Source organism: Bos mutus, chromosome X (genome assembly GCF_027580195.1).
Source record: "Bos mutus isolate GX-2022 chromosome X, NWIPB_WYAK_1.1, whole genome shotgun sequence".
NCBI classification, from domain to species: Eukaryota; Metazoa; Chordata; class Mammalia; order Artiodactyla; family Bovidae; genus Bos; species Bos mutus.
In genome coordinates, this window is record NC_091646.1 from 57,348,037 (window position 1) to 57,363,318 (window position 15,282).

The window sequence follows — 15,282 nt, forward strand, 5'->3', positions numbered from 1 at the left end:
ATACCCTCTGCTAACAATTAACAGTCCTCCAAGGCAGATGGTGGTATTTCCATTGATGGATGAAGAACTAAAGGCCTGAGGTTGCAGAGCTAGTTAAGCAGCAAAACTAAAATTCAAACTTTGCTCTGTCTGACTGGGACCATTCCTCTTTCATTATGTTACCATCCTGCCCTTACATCCTCATTCTCAGACTCAAGTCCAAATTGGAAAGAGTGAATTTATCATGGTAATTTGAATTTGTGATACTGAATTACTGAATTGCTTGATCTTTGGCAAGTAATTTAACATTTCTCATCCCATTTTTTTCCACATGGATAATACTGCTTCCCTCCCAGGGTTATCAGATCAGATCAGATCAGTCACTCAGTCGTGTCTGACTCTTTGCGACCCCATGAATCGCAGCACGCCAGGCCTCCCTGTCCATCACCAACTCCCGGAGTTCGCTGAGACTCACATCCATCGAGTCAGTGATGCCATCCAGCCATCTCATCCTCTGTCGTCCCCTTCTCCTCCTGCCCCCAATCCCTCCCAGCATCAGAGTCTTTTCCAATGAGTCAACTCTTCGCATGAAGTGGTCAAAGTGCTGGAGTTTCAGCTCTAGCATCAGTCCTTCCAGTGAATATTCGGGACTGGTTTCCTTTAGGATGAATTGGTCGGATCTCCTTGCAGTCCAAAGGACTCTCAAGAGTCTTCTCCAACACCACAGTTCAAAAGCATCAATTCTTCGGCGCTCAGCCTTCTTCACAGTCCAACTCTCACATCCATACATGACCACAGGAAAAACCATAGCCTTAACTAGACGGACTTCTGTTGGCAAAGTAATGTCTCTGCTTTTTTGGTCATAACTTTCCTTCCAAGGAGTAAGCGTCTTTTAAATTCATGGCTGCAGTCACCATCTTCAGTGATTTTGGAGCCCAGAAAAAGAAAGTCTGACACTGTTTCCACTGTTTCCCCATCTATTTCCCATGAAGTGGTGGGACCGGATGCCATGATCTTCGTTTTCTGAATGTTGAGCTTTAAGTCAACTTTTTCACTCTCCACTTTCACTTCCATCAAGAGACTTTTGAGTTCCTCTTCACTTTCTGCCGTAAGGGTGATGTCATCTGCATATAATGAAGAATAAGTGATTATTCTGATGTATATGAAAATACATTGTGAATCATAAAGCCCTGTGCTGATATTTGGTGGTATATTATTAATGCTGTCTTTATTACACACATAAACACACTGATTCTGCTTCCTGAATATTTCTTTGCTGTTGTCCTTTGTAACTAAGCCACTTAGTCAGTCACTGTTGGTCACTCAGTCATGTCCAACTCTTTGAGACCCCATGGACTGTAGCCCACCAGGCTCCTCTGTCCATGGAATTCTTCAGGCAGGAATACTGGACTGGGTAGCCATTCCCTTTTCCAGGGGATCTTGCTGATCCAGGGATCGAACCCAGGTCTCCTGCATTGCGGGCAGATTCTTTCTCATCTGAGCCACCAGGGAAGCCCACTAAACCACTTAGCAGCCTGTAAAGTAGCATAGTGACTGCATTTCTTTAAAAAGAAAGCTTACTTTTTATGTATAAAGAGTTTATGTATACATGTTTATGTATAAAGAGTTAAGGTAAAATGTTAGAACGATACAGTTTTTACCGTTATGAAGAACTAAGCGTACTTAGCTTTTTAGAATTTTCATTTCTTCCTCCTATTTCTTTCTACACTATAAACTTTCACTTTTTTTCCTTTGAATTGTATCTTAAGTTAAGGTTGCAACTTTATAATGGCTTATTTCCAATAATTGATATTTAATGGCTATATCTACTACATTTGGTCAGAACGTCTCTTTTGAACTAAACATTTTATACCCACAAAGTGCCCAGCACTGGAAAACTAGTTCTTCCATGAATGCAGATGCAGCTTTTGTTTAATGTGATTTTTAACTAGAAATTGGCTACATCGGTTGCTTCCATATGCTTGTTGCTTTTTTACATAAAGAAGATAAGCATTCTCTTTTCTTGAAATCTTTGATGGTTAATGTTTTGTTTAAACTGTTGCCAGAAGGATGCTGTTTCTTTTCTACTAGGTAAAAATTCAAGAGGACCATGGTATCTCATTGTAGTGAAAGAGTCAGTAGCATCACTATAGAATTTCACTAAACTAGCTTTGTTCATCTGACTGATGTAAAATATTTTAGCCTCTGTTGAAATGGTAGCTCTTATGATAAAAAGTTATGGAAGAGTCTTGAATTTATAACATAGAGTGGTAACTAGCTGATGTAGCTGAACATCTGGATTTTTTTTATTATAAAATTATCTTTGGTAAATATTTTTTGGTATTGGTATTAATAATAGTAATATATATTTCCCTTTATGATAACAAAGGGGCTTCCCTGGTGGCTCAGATGGTAAAGAGTCGGCCTGCAGTGCAGGAGACCCAGGTTCAATCCCTGGGTCAGGAACATCTCCTGGAGAAGGAAATGGCTACCCACTCCAGTATTCTTGCCTGGAAAATCCCATGGACGGAGGAGACTGGCAGGCTACAGTCCATGGGGTCACAAAGAGTTGGGCATGACTGAGCGACTTCACTTTCACTTTATGATAACAAACTTTATGATATGGCTTAATTTAATTTCAAAACAGTAATGTTCTTATCAAACTACTGTATTAAGCAGAAGTGAAATAATGTATCATGTAAATGACCTTTTTAAAAATTAGTTAGCCTATTGCTTAAACTGAAAAATATATACCATTACCCCTAAGAGACAATGTGACTTGAAGTTAGATTTATGTTAAAATTTCAACTCTAGAGCTTTTTTTCTAAGCATTGGGCAGCAGGTTAACCAGTTTGCACCCCAGTTTCTTCTTCATCTCTAAAATGTGTATGCAGATCCTTTTCTGTCAGTGCATTTGAGAGAATCCGATCAGCTAATATGTGAATATAGTTTCTGAAACAAAGTGCTTGTATGAACAATATTTTGACAGTTGCTCATTTATGGTACGGAGAAGGCAATGGCACCCCACTCCAGTACTCTTACCTGGAAAATCCCATGGGTGGAGGAGCCTGGTAGGCTGCAGTCCATGGGGTCACGAAGAGTCGGACACAACTGAGCGACTTCCCTTTCACTTTTCACTTTCATGCATTGGAGAAGGAAATGGCAACCCACTCCAGTGCTGTTGCCTGGAGAATCCCAGGGTGGGGGTGCCTGGTGGGCTGCCATCTATGGGGTCGCACAGAGTCGGACACAACTGAAGTGACTTAGCAGTTAGCATTTATGGTAATTGGCAGATAAAAAGAATTTAAGTACTTGAGTTTTAAAACATCTCCCTTCCACATGATAAAATTTTCAGTATTACTAGTATATGTTCAAGAAGCATCATCCAAGTATAATATAAACTTTATAATTTTGAATACAAGAATGAGCCTCTTTTGTTAAACTCTTCTATACAACAGTGGTATGAATTGAACATTTTTTGTGCTTTTATATATATATATTTTTTTTTTACATCCTAAATGATACAGGTGTATGTTTTTATAGGTTTGCCTGAATCCATCATTGCAGCTGCATGTTCAAGAAGTGGCCAGAGGGTTCTGCATGTTGATTCGTAAGTTTATCAGTGGTAGCATTTGATACTTCCTAAATATCTCTATACAAAATTAAAATTTAAATATACATACATATGTGTGTACATATATATGTCCAATATAAACTTTTAAAGTTAGAAAAATTATTAGAATTGTTTAATTTTCACCAAAAACATGGGAAATATATAATGTATGGGTTCTCCTATTATAGTTTGTGAAATAGTGATCTCTTTCCTTTAAATATAAACCAAACGTACCATAACTATTTTTCACATGAATGATTTTGTTTTTCTAAATGATAATTTTCCACAAGGCTTGGAAACCTCATACTTACCCTTTTAATCATATATGTATGTGGGTATGTAAACCCTGTATATGCTGTTGTATTTTAGATGTGGCATTCGATAGTTGAAGAAATCAGCTAATAGAGTATGTGATTTTCTTGTAAAATCTTAACTACGAGTTTTCTAAAATATCTAGAATTTTGTTTTTTCCCCTTTTCCTTAAATGTGATGATAAAAAGGAAGTAAATGGCAAATTCAACTTTAAGGTAAAGTATAAATCTTTCCATTCCTGCTTCCTTCAGAAACAAATCCTTAACTTTCCACCTACCTATTTAATGCTTTTGACCTTTGTATTTTGGTACTTTAATTGTTCATTAAAATGGAGTAGAAAGGAAACATGAAATAATGACTTATATTTGCTGTTTGATAGTAACAGGTTTTTCAAAATGCCAGAATGCAAAGAATAACTAGATTTATTACAGCTTACAGTGCCTTCTCATATATTATCCCATTGCAAGTATGTAGGAATCCAAAAGTGGTATTAATTCATTTACCCTTTCTAAATGTATTTTCAAAATATATTAATTCCCCAGTCATTGAATGAAATTTCTAAATTGAATTACTTTCTGTTCTTAAGTCCTGCCCTTGGAATTCTCTTTCACTGTTATATGCACACACACCCCCCACAGTGAACCGCTCAGTCGTGTCTGACTCTGCGACCGTAGCTTGCCAGGCTTCTCTGCCCATGGGGGTTCTCCAGGCAAGAATACTGGAGTGGGTTGCCATGCCCTCCTCCAGGGGATCTTCCTGATCCAGGGATCGAACCTAGGTCTTTTGCATTGCAGGTGGATTCTTTACCATCTGAGCCACCAGGGAAATCTGTTCTGTGTGCAACTGCTGTGTTAATGTCTTATTTCAGTCTTTTTGACATATGGATTCACATGCCAAAAAATGTGCTGCCTTGAATGCTGAGGTACTAGACCAGTATGCTTTAAAAAGGCTTAATAAGAACATAAATCAAATTTATTTCTGATAACATTAATTAACCTAAAACTGAAAATGAAATCTCAAATTTGCCAAAGTTATCTGCTGTGTTTGCACTGTAAGCTACTTCCTATATCAGCTTCTTTACACATGTAATTTAATACCCATCACAGCCAAGTGAGGGTGGTGTTATCCTAATTTAACAAATAGGAAATGTGGGGCATAGTGAGGTTAAGTAATAATTCTAACTTTACCCAGCTAGTGCATGTCTTTTTCTAAAACCCAAGATCTTCCCAGAATTAAGAATATTTTATAAATCACATAGGGTTTACTGATAATATAAAATAAATTTTGATTAGGAATATAAGTTAAATCTAATTTTGATAAGCAGTAGGTCAGAAAGACTTGATAATGTTAAAAACTTATACCTTAAATAGTATTTCAAACTGACAGAACTTTTTCTTCTATTTTAGATCCTCACACTTGGTAGCTTTTGAGAGTTTAGATACATCTAGATATTGATTTATAAGATGGTTTTCTGCTCTATACCACGCTTAAATATTTTCTCATTTTTTTTCATTTTTTCCATTATGGCTCTTCATGTTGCTGTTGCTGTTTGTTGTTCAGTTGCTCAGTCATGTCCTACTCTTTGCAACCTCATGGACTGCAGCATGCCAGGCTTCCCTGTCCTTCACCATCTCCTGGAGCTTGCTCAAACTCCTGTCCATTGAGTCGGTGATGCCATGCAACTATCTCTGTCATTTTCTTCTCCTCCTGCCTTCAGTCTTTCCCAGCATAAAGGTCTTTCCTAATGAGTTGACTCTCTGCATCAGGTGGCAGTATTGGAGCTTCAGCTTCAGCATCAGTCCTTCTAATGAATATTCAGGATTGATTTCCTTCAGGGTTGACTGGTTTGATCTCCTTGCATCCAAGGGACTCTCAAGAGTCTTCTCCAGCACCCCAGTTCAAAATCATCAATTCTTTGGTACTCAGCCTTCTTTATGGTCCAACTCTCACATCCATACATGACCACTGGAAAAACCATAGCCTTGACTAGACAGACCTTTGTTGGCAAAGTAATGTCTCTGCTTTTTAATATGCTGTCTAGATTTGTCATAGCTTTTCTTCCAAGAAGCAAGCATCTTTTAATTTCATGGCTACAGTCATCATCTGCAGTGATTTTGGAGCCTCCAAAAATAAAGTCTCTCACTGTTTCCATGGTTTCCCCATTTATTTGCCATGAAGTGATAGGACTGGATGCCATGATCTTAGTTTTTTGAATGTTGAATTTTAAGCCAGATTTTTCACTCTCCTCTATCACCTTCATTAAGAGGCTCTTTAGTTCTCTTTGCTGTCTGCCATAAGGTTGGTGTCATCTGCATATTTGAAGTTACTGATATTTTTCTTGGCAATCTTGATTCCAGCTTGTGCTTCATCAAGCCTGGCATTTTCCATGATGTGCTCTGCATATAAATTAAATAAGCAAGGTGATAATATATCTCCTTGATGTACTCTTTTGCCAATTTGGAGCCAGTCTGTTGTTTCATGTCCAGTTCTAAATGCTGCTTCTTGACCTGCATAAAGTTTTCACAGGAGGCAGGTAAGGTTGTCTGGTATTCTCATCTCTTTCAGAATTTTTCAGTTTGTTGTGATCCACAAAAATCAAAGGCTTTGGCATAGTCAATAAAGCAGAAGTAGATGCTCTTCTGGAATTCTCTTGCTTTTTTGATGATCCAGTGGATGATGGCAATTTGATCTCTGGTTCCTCTGCCTTTTCTAAAACCAGCTTGAACACCTGGAAGTTCTCAGTTCATGTACTGTTAAAGCCTAACTTGGAGAATTTTAAGCACTACTTTGCTAGTGTATGAAATGAATGCAGTTGTGTGGTAGTTTGAACATTCTTTGGCATTGCCTTTTTTAGGGATTGGAATGAAAACTGACCTTTTCCAGTCCTATGGCCACTGCTGAGTTTTTCAAATTTGCTGGTGTATTGAATGTAGTACTTTCACAGCATCATCTTTTAGGACTTGAAATAGCTCAGCTGGAATTCCATCACCTCCACTAGCTTTGTTCGTATAGATGCTCCTAAGGCCCACTTGACTTCCCTTTCCAGGATGTCTGGCTCTAGGTGAGTAATCACACCATCATGGTTATCTGGGTCTTGAAGATCTTTTTTTGTATAGTTTTTCTTTGTATTCTTGCCACCTCTTCTTAATATCTTCTGCTTCTGTTAGGTCCATACTGTTTCTGTCCTTTATTGAGCCCATCTTTGCATGAAACGTTCCCTTGGTGTCTCTAATTTTCTTGAAGAGATATCTACTCCTTCCCATTCTATTGTTTTCCTCTATTTCTTTGCATTGATCACTGAGGAAGGCTTTCTTGTCTCTTCTTGCTATTCTTTGGAACTCTGCATACAGATGGGTTTATCTTCCCTTTTCTCCTTTGCCTTTCACTTCTTCATAGGGAAAGGAGAAGAGAAATAGAAGATTCATAGGGAAAGATGATTCAATCTTTCCCATGTCCTTTTATTTCCTTTTTTTTTTTTTTTTGTTTTAGTTTTCTCCTTTGAGTTTTATTGTGATAAAATTGCCATACAATACTGTGTAAGTGTAAGGTATATAGCATAATGATTTGACTTACATCATGAAATGATTAGCACAATAAGTTCAGTGAGCATTCATCATCTCACATAGGTACAAAATGAAAGAAATAGAAGAAAATTTTCCTTGTGATGTGAAGTCTTAACTTTCATATATAACATAAGGCAGTGTTAAGTTATATTTGCCATGTTGTAGATTATGTCCCTAGTACTTATAAGTATTAGCGATGTAATGTCCCCATTGAACCTTTTGACTGCCTTCATACAGTACCCCCTCCCATACCTGCCCCACCTCCAGCCTCTGGCACCAGAAATCTGATACCTCTTTTCCTATGCTAGTCCTTTTATTTGTGCTTTACATCTACAATAGTACCATATATCCCTGTTCCATGTACATAGTTTCCCATACTTTATTAAAAAAAAATAACCTTTAAATTGTAGTTTAAAAAAAAATAACATAAAACTTGCCATCTTAACTATTTCTAAGCATATATAGTTGAATAGTTTTGAGTATATTCCTAATTGTTGTATAGCAGATCTTCAGAACTCTTTTGATGTTATAAACCTGAAACAGTATGCCCATTAAACAATAACTCCTCATTTCTTTTCCCCCCAGCTCCTGGCAACTCTCATTCTGCTTTCTGTCTCCATGAATTTTACTTCTCTAGATACCTCATATAGGCTTCCCAGGTGGTGCTAGTGGTAGACATGAGACAAGGAGTTCAATCCCTGAGTTGGGAAGATTCCCTGGAGGAGGGCACAGCAACCCACTCCAATATTTTTGCCTAGAGATTCCCCATGGAAACAGGAGCCTGGCAGGCTACAGTATGTAGGGGTCACATAGAGTCAGACCACTGAAACGACTTAGTACACATGCACACAGATACCTCATATAATGGGAATTAGATATTATTTGTCTTTTTGTAACTGGCTTATTTCAAACAGTATAGTGTCCTCAAGGCTCATCTATTTTGTATCATGTGTTAGAATTTCCTTCCTTTTTAAGATTGAATAATATTCCATTGTATGTTTACCCAATACAACGTATTCTTTCATCTGTTGATAAATGCTTGACTCACTTCCACCTCTGGCACATAGTAAATAATGCTGCTATGAACATGAATGTGCAAATATATCTTCAAGATCCTGCATTTAGTTCTTTTGGATATATACCCAGAATTGGGATTACCAGATCATATAGTAATTCTATTTTTAAGTGTTTTGAGAAACTGCCATACTATTCTTGATAGCAATGGAAACTTAAAATTCTTACTATTAATTTTTCCTTTTTCTGTTTTTCACTGCTCTGTCTTGGTAGAGATTTGTCTATATTATTAGTCTTTTCAGAGAACCAGGTTTTGCTTTATTGTAACTTTCTTTGGTATCTTTGTTTTCTATCTAATTAATATCTATGCTTATCTTTATTGTTTCCATCCTCCTTTCTTTGGCTTGAGATTGGTCTTGTCCTTTTTCTAACTTCTAGAATTGAATTCTTAGTTCTTTGTATTTTAGCTTTATTTTTAGTGTGTTTATGGTTTTAGCTCCCTCTTAGGATCACAGTAGCTATCTTGTATAAGTTTTAAGTCTTATAGCCATATGATCTCTTTTTTGATCCATTAGTTATTTAGAAATATGTTTTTAAATTTCTAGATACATTTTTTATTTCAATATCTTACTGAATTTATAATTTTGAACACTCGTGACAAAACAGGGAAGTGAGAAAGTAAAGTTCTAATGTGCCTATTCATTCTTCCTGCCTGCAACCCACTGTTACCTTTTTATGTGTCCTACAATATGCTCGCCAGAAAAAGAGAATGAGGAAAAAATATGTAAGTTTTTATCATGTTTAAATTTGATTCAGTATAGAAAAAAATCAGGATACTGAGTAGTTCCAGCACCATGGATTCCTCATTTTGTCTTTCTATGTCTGTACCCACCTCCTTCCTCTACCTCCCCTATTTCTAGCCTCAGCAACTTGATTTTAGCTGTATAATTTTGTCATTTTGAGGATGAAATTGTACAGTGTACATTTTGGCTTTGGCTTTTTTCACTCAGCATAGTTCATCCAAGTTGTTACTTGAAGATTTATCAGTAGTTTTTTTTCCCCTTTTTTATTACTGAGTAGTATTCTGTATTCTGTATGTATCATAGTTTGTTTAACCATTCACCTGTTGAATGGCATTTGAACTGATTCTAGTTTTTGGCTCTGATAGAATTGTTGTGTTAACATTTATCTATAGGTTTTTGTGTGTGTGAACTTAAGTTTTTATTTTTCTGGGATAAATGCTCAGCAGTTCACTTGCTGGGTCATATGGTAATGGCATGTTTATTTTAGTTTATTAAGAAATGCAGTCTAGTTTTCAGAGTGCCTATACCATTTTACAGTCCCACTAGCAATGTATGAGTGTTCCAGTTTCTGTTATCTTTGACAGCATTTGTTGTTGTTAACTCTTTTTGGTGGGGGATTGAGGAAGATTCAATTCTGGCTAGTGTGTAGTGATATCTCATTGGGGTTTTACTTCACACTTCCCTAATGTCTAAGGATGTTGGCCAGTTTTCAGGTGCTTATATGGTATCTGTGTATTCTCTTTGATAAAACATCTTCATGTCTTTAGACTGTTTTCAAGTTGGATTGTTTTACTGTTGAGTTTTGAGAGTTTTTCATACATTTCTTACCAAATATAATTTTTAATTATTCTTTTTTGAATAATCAATTTCTAATTTAATTACATTAATGTCAGATAATTAGCTCTGCATGATTTCAGTTATTTAGTGTTTTTGAGAATTGCTTTATGGTTTATAGCTATATGATTCCATGTGACTTAAAAGGTTTTTTTATGTTTTAGTATACTTTGTTTAAAGGAAAAATTGTACATTTTTAGAATGTTTTTATGAGTAAATTTAATGTAGAAATAAAACTAAAAAGGAAAACTTTTGCTGATTGTTGGATATGGAGATCCATCTCTTCATTAGATCAAACTTGTTAATTTTGTTGGTTCAGAATATCTGTTATCTGATTGCTCTATTAATTGGGAGGTGTTTATTAGAAATCACTTTTACTGACTGTGGCATTCTTATTTTTTCTTTATAATTCTATTAATTTTTGCTTTATGTATTCTTGAGTATTCATAAAAGCATGTAGATTTAGATTTGATGATATCTTTATGTAGTTTACCTTATGTTTTTTCCCCCTGCTAATGCCTTTTGCCTTAAAGTTTGTTTTTTATATTACATAGCAATTTCAGGTTTCCTTGTTTTTTCCCCCAAGATTTCTTCTCTGCCCTTTTATTTTCAGTCTTTCTGCATCTTAATATGTATGCATCTTACAAATAGCATATAAGTAGATTTTACTTTTGGAGAAGACAATGGCACCCCACTCCAGTCTTGCCTGGAAAATCCCATGAAGAGAGGAGCCTGGTGGGCTGCAGTCCATGGACACGACTGAGGGACTTCACTTTCACTTTTCACTTTCATGCATTGGAGAAGGAAATGGCAACCCACTCCAGTGTTCTTGCCTGGAGAATCCCAGGGACAGGGGAGCCTGGTAGGCTGCCGTCTGTGGGGTCGCACAGAGTCGGACGCAACTGAAGCGACTTGGCAGCAGCAGCAGCAGCAACAGATTTTACTTTATTACTTCAATCTGGCAATCTGTTTTTTTTTAACTGAATTTAGTATATTTATCATGATTTACTAATATTTGTATATATTTCTACTCTTATTTGTGTGTTCCCTTTACTGTACCATTCCTTTTTTTTTTTTCTTCTCTTAGCTTTCTGTCTTGTATTGGGTAGAGGTATATTTGTACTTTTTCCCTCTTCACAACTGGATTGGAATTAGAGATGAAATTTCTCTTCCTTTGGTCTAGAATATGCTTAAACTTTTGGCATATATATTCAAATTAAACTTTCAGAGTCATCAAAGTACTCTTTTCAAGCAATACAATGACCACCCCTTGCATATTGCTACCTAGCATTTTGGTAATACTTTGACCTTCTATCTTTTTTATTAATAGTTGATGCGCTGCCCTGGTGTCTCAGATGGTAAAGAATCTGCCTGCAATGTAGGAGACCCAGGTTCGATCCCTGGATTGGGAAGATCCTCTGGAGAAGGGAATGGCTATCCACTCCAGTATTCTTGTCTGGAGAATCACACATGGACTGAGAAGTCTGCTGGGCTACACTCCATGGGGTCACAAAGAGTCAGACACAATTGAGTGACTAACACTTCATTTTTTGTACTTAATACTTGCTTGGATATGCTGTTGTGTTTATTGGTCTTTTCTTTTTTCTTTGCTTACTCTTCATTCTGGAGACAATATCCTGCTTCCTTAAGTTCCTTCAACCTGAATGTTAGTATTAAGCTCTGTCTGTCTGTTAATGCCTTTGTTTCACTCTCAATCTCAAATTATAGTTTAGTTGATTCTGTGATTACACACTGAAGGTAATTTTCTTTCAGACTTTGTCCTTTAGCTTCTTTTGTTGTTGTTGAGAAATGTCATTCTTTGTTACATGAATTCTCTTTTTTTTTTGATTGTTTTAATATTCTGTTTGTCCTTATAGTTGTATAGTAATTTGTTGAGCTGTGGATTTTATTTCTATTTATACTTATTCAGAAATTGTTTTGTTTCTTGAAATCAGATGATTTATGCCTTTTCTTGGTGGGAAAACACTCAACTGTTTCTTCAAACATTGTTTCTCTCTTATTCTTCCTTTTAGAAATTCTCTTATGTATTGCACCTTCTCATTCTATCCCCTAGGCCTTTTAAGGGCTTCCCTTGTGGCTCAGCTTGTAAAGAATCCACTTGCAATGTGGGAGGACCTGGCTTTGATCCGTGGGTCAGGAAGATCCTCTGAAGAAGGGAAAGACCTTTTAATATCTCGTTCATATTTTTCATCTTTTTACCTTTTGATACTACATTCTGAGTAGTTTCCTCACCTTTATCTTCTTGTTCTGGGGTTACCAACTATGGCCCACAGGTTAGGACTTGTTTTTATTTATTTAATTTTTGTTGTGCTGTGTTACAGTGCATGGGATTCTCATTACAGTGGCTTCTCTTGTTGCAGAGCATGGGGTCTAGACACACGGACTCAGTAGTTATGGCTCATGGACTTAGTTGCCCCATGGCATGTGGAATCATTCCAGAACAGGGATCGAACCTGTGTCCCCTGCATTGGCAGATGGATTCCCATCCACTGTAATACCAGAGAATTCTCCACTTGTTTTTTAAAATAAAGTCTTATTGGAATACAACCATGATTATATACTTAACACCTGTTTACATAGTGGCATATTGACTGTGGCTGCTTTTACACTACAAAGGCAGAGTTAAGTAGCTTCAACAAAAACTGTGTTATCTGCAAAGCCTGAAAATTTACTATCTGGCTCTTTATAGGAAATGTTTGCAGACCTCTAGTTCATTAGTTCTGTCTTGTTGTTGTTACTGTTTAGTTGCTAAAGCATGTGCCACTCTTTTGCAACTGCATGGACTGTAGGCCACCAGGCTCCTCTGTCCATGGGATTATCCCATCAAGAATATTGGAGTTGGTTGCTATTTCCTCCTCTAGGGGATCTTCCTGACCCAGGGATCAAACTTGCATAACCCACATCTTCTGCACTGCAGGTGGATTCTTTACTGCTGAGCCACCAGGGAATCCCAGTTTTGTCTTGTGTGTGTGCTCAGTTACTCAGTCATGTCCAACTCTTTGCGACCCCATAGACTATAGTTCGCTAGGCTCCTCTGTCCATGGAATTTTCCAGGTAAGAATACTGGAGCAAGTTGCCATTTCCTACTCCAGGGGATCTTCCTGACCCATGTCTCTTGTGTCTCCTTAATTGACACTGTGCCACCTGGAAAGCCCAATTCTGTCTTGAAATATGTCTAATTTTTTATTTTACCTAGCTATTATTTTCTTAAATGACATTCATTTCTAGGAGTCCTATTGAGTAATTTTTTAAAAGCTGTCATGTTCTTCCCATGTGTTTCAGTTCATTTTTTTAAAGCATGTGAAGTTTTATGTGAACTTCTTTGAGGTTTAACATTCCTGTTTGTTATTTTTCTATCTTCAGGTTCAGTACTTTTTCTTCTTTTCTTTCCCTAAAATATTTTTCCAGATTTTTTTTAGTGGCGCTTTATCTGTGGGAATGCTCTTGTGACCTGGCTGATGGGATATATTCATACTAAGTGGTTTTGCATTTTCTTTTGCCTGGTCACCTGATGCTATTACTGACTATATGAGTTTCCTGTTGCCCCTGTAACAAACTGTCACATATGTAGTAGTTTGCTGCTCTTGCTCTTTGTCACTAAGTCATGTCCAGCTCTTTGTGACTCCATGGACTGTAGTCCACCAGGCTCCTCTGTCCATGGAGTTTCCTAGGCAAGAATAGTGGAGTCGGTTGCCATTTCCTTCTCCAGGTGATCTTCCTAATCCAGAAATCTCCCAGCATCTTCTTTGTCTCTCGCATTGTCAGGTGGATTCTTTACCACTATACCACCTGGGATACCCCATGTAGTATCGCCGCATTGTCAGGTGGATTCTTTACCACTATACCACCTGGGATACCCCATGTAGTATCGTATCACAACACAAAATTTATTCTTTTACAGTTCTGCAGGTCAGAAGTATGAAATGAATTTTACGGGTCTGAAATCAGGTCATAGGCAGGCAGTGTTTCATTCCTTTTGGAGGATTCAGGGGAGCATCTGTTTCCTTATCTTTTTCAGCTTCCAGAGGACACCTGCATTCCTTGGCTCTTGTCCCCTTGCTCTGTCTTCAAGAGCCTCAATTCAACCTCTATCATGCCATCTTGTTTTTCTGCCTTTGACTTTCTTGCTTCCCTCATAAGGAACCTTCTGTTTACATTGGGGCCTACATGGATAATGTAGGATATTCCTTCTACTTATGATACTTAATTTACATGTTAGCAAAGTCCCTTTTGCCATATAAGATGGCAAATAACAAATAAGCTGTTATTCACAGCTTCTGGGGATTCGGATATAGGCATCTTTGGGGAATAATGGTTCCCCATTATTCTGTCTACAGCACTGGATCAAAACAATTTGTATGTTAATTTCTCAGCTTGATGATTCTTGGTTTATGTGAGTAGTATGCATTAAAACATAGTCACCTGTGGTTCAAATTTGCAATTGTAAAGTCTCAGAGAAATTTTCCCTGCCACCTACCACCTGCTTCAGCAATATTCCATCATATACTCTTGAAGTATACAGTATTCTCTTACATCTTTATGCCTTTTTTTCATGCTGGCCTCTATTCTATGTGAATAGAGTACTCCTCCTTTAGGACATAGCTAGTATACCACTTTCTAGTGATGTATTCCTTAAGAATCCAAGTAGTATTAATTTTTCTATTTGTCTGTACTTTCAAGCATTCTGTATATCCTTGTAATATTTTCCATACAGTATTATTATTATTTATAAATCTGTTGGCCCTGTTAGACTCTTAGAAATTAGGGATCAGGTCTTAGTCATCTTTATATCCCCAGTGCTTGAGAGGTCTGGAATATAGCAGCTCTTAAATATTTGATAAATATTATATATGCCAAGCCACTGTTCTAGTGATGGGAATTTAGAGTTACCTCGTACATACTCAGTGCAACATTGGTCCTTGCTGATCTACAGGAAGTAGATTCACAGTAGTTTGTAAGAGAGTCATCTGTTGATGAGAAAGTTGAAGTTTGCCTATAGTCAAACAAGCAGATGGCTGGGACAAAACTCAGATCTTATTCCTATTCCAGCATTCTTCAAAATATACCACACTGTCTTTGTTGTTGATGTACCTGTATATATTTATTAAAAATAAATTAGTTGAATTATTCTAACTAATTCTAA

At 37.0% G+C, this 15,282-nt stretch overlaps 1 protein-coding gene across 2 annotated transcripts in view; it reads left to right on the plus strand.

Moving 5' to 3' along the window:
• Positions 1–15,282, plus strand: part of CHM (CHM Rab escort protein) — a 249,951-nt gene that overhangs the window by 26,362 nt on the left and 208,307 nt on the right. For both annotated transcript variants that reach the window (XM_005902355.3, XM_070365658.1), the window contains exon 2: positions 3,523–3,589. In XM_005902355.3, the coding sequence (XP_005902417.1) occupies positions 3,523–3,589 (67 nt within the window). The remainder of the gene's footprint in view (positions 1–3,522; positions 3,590–15,282) is intronic.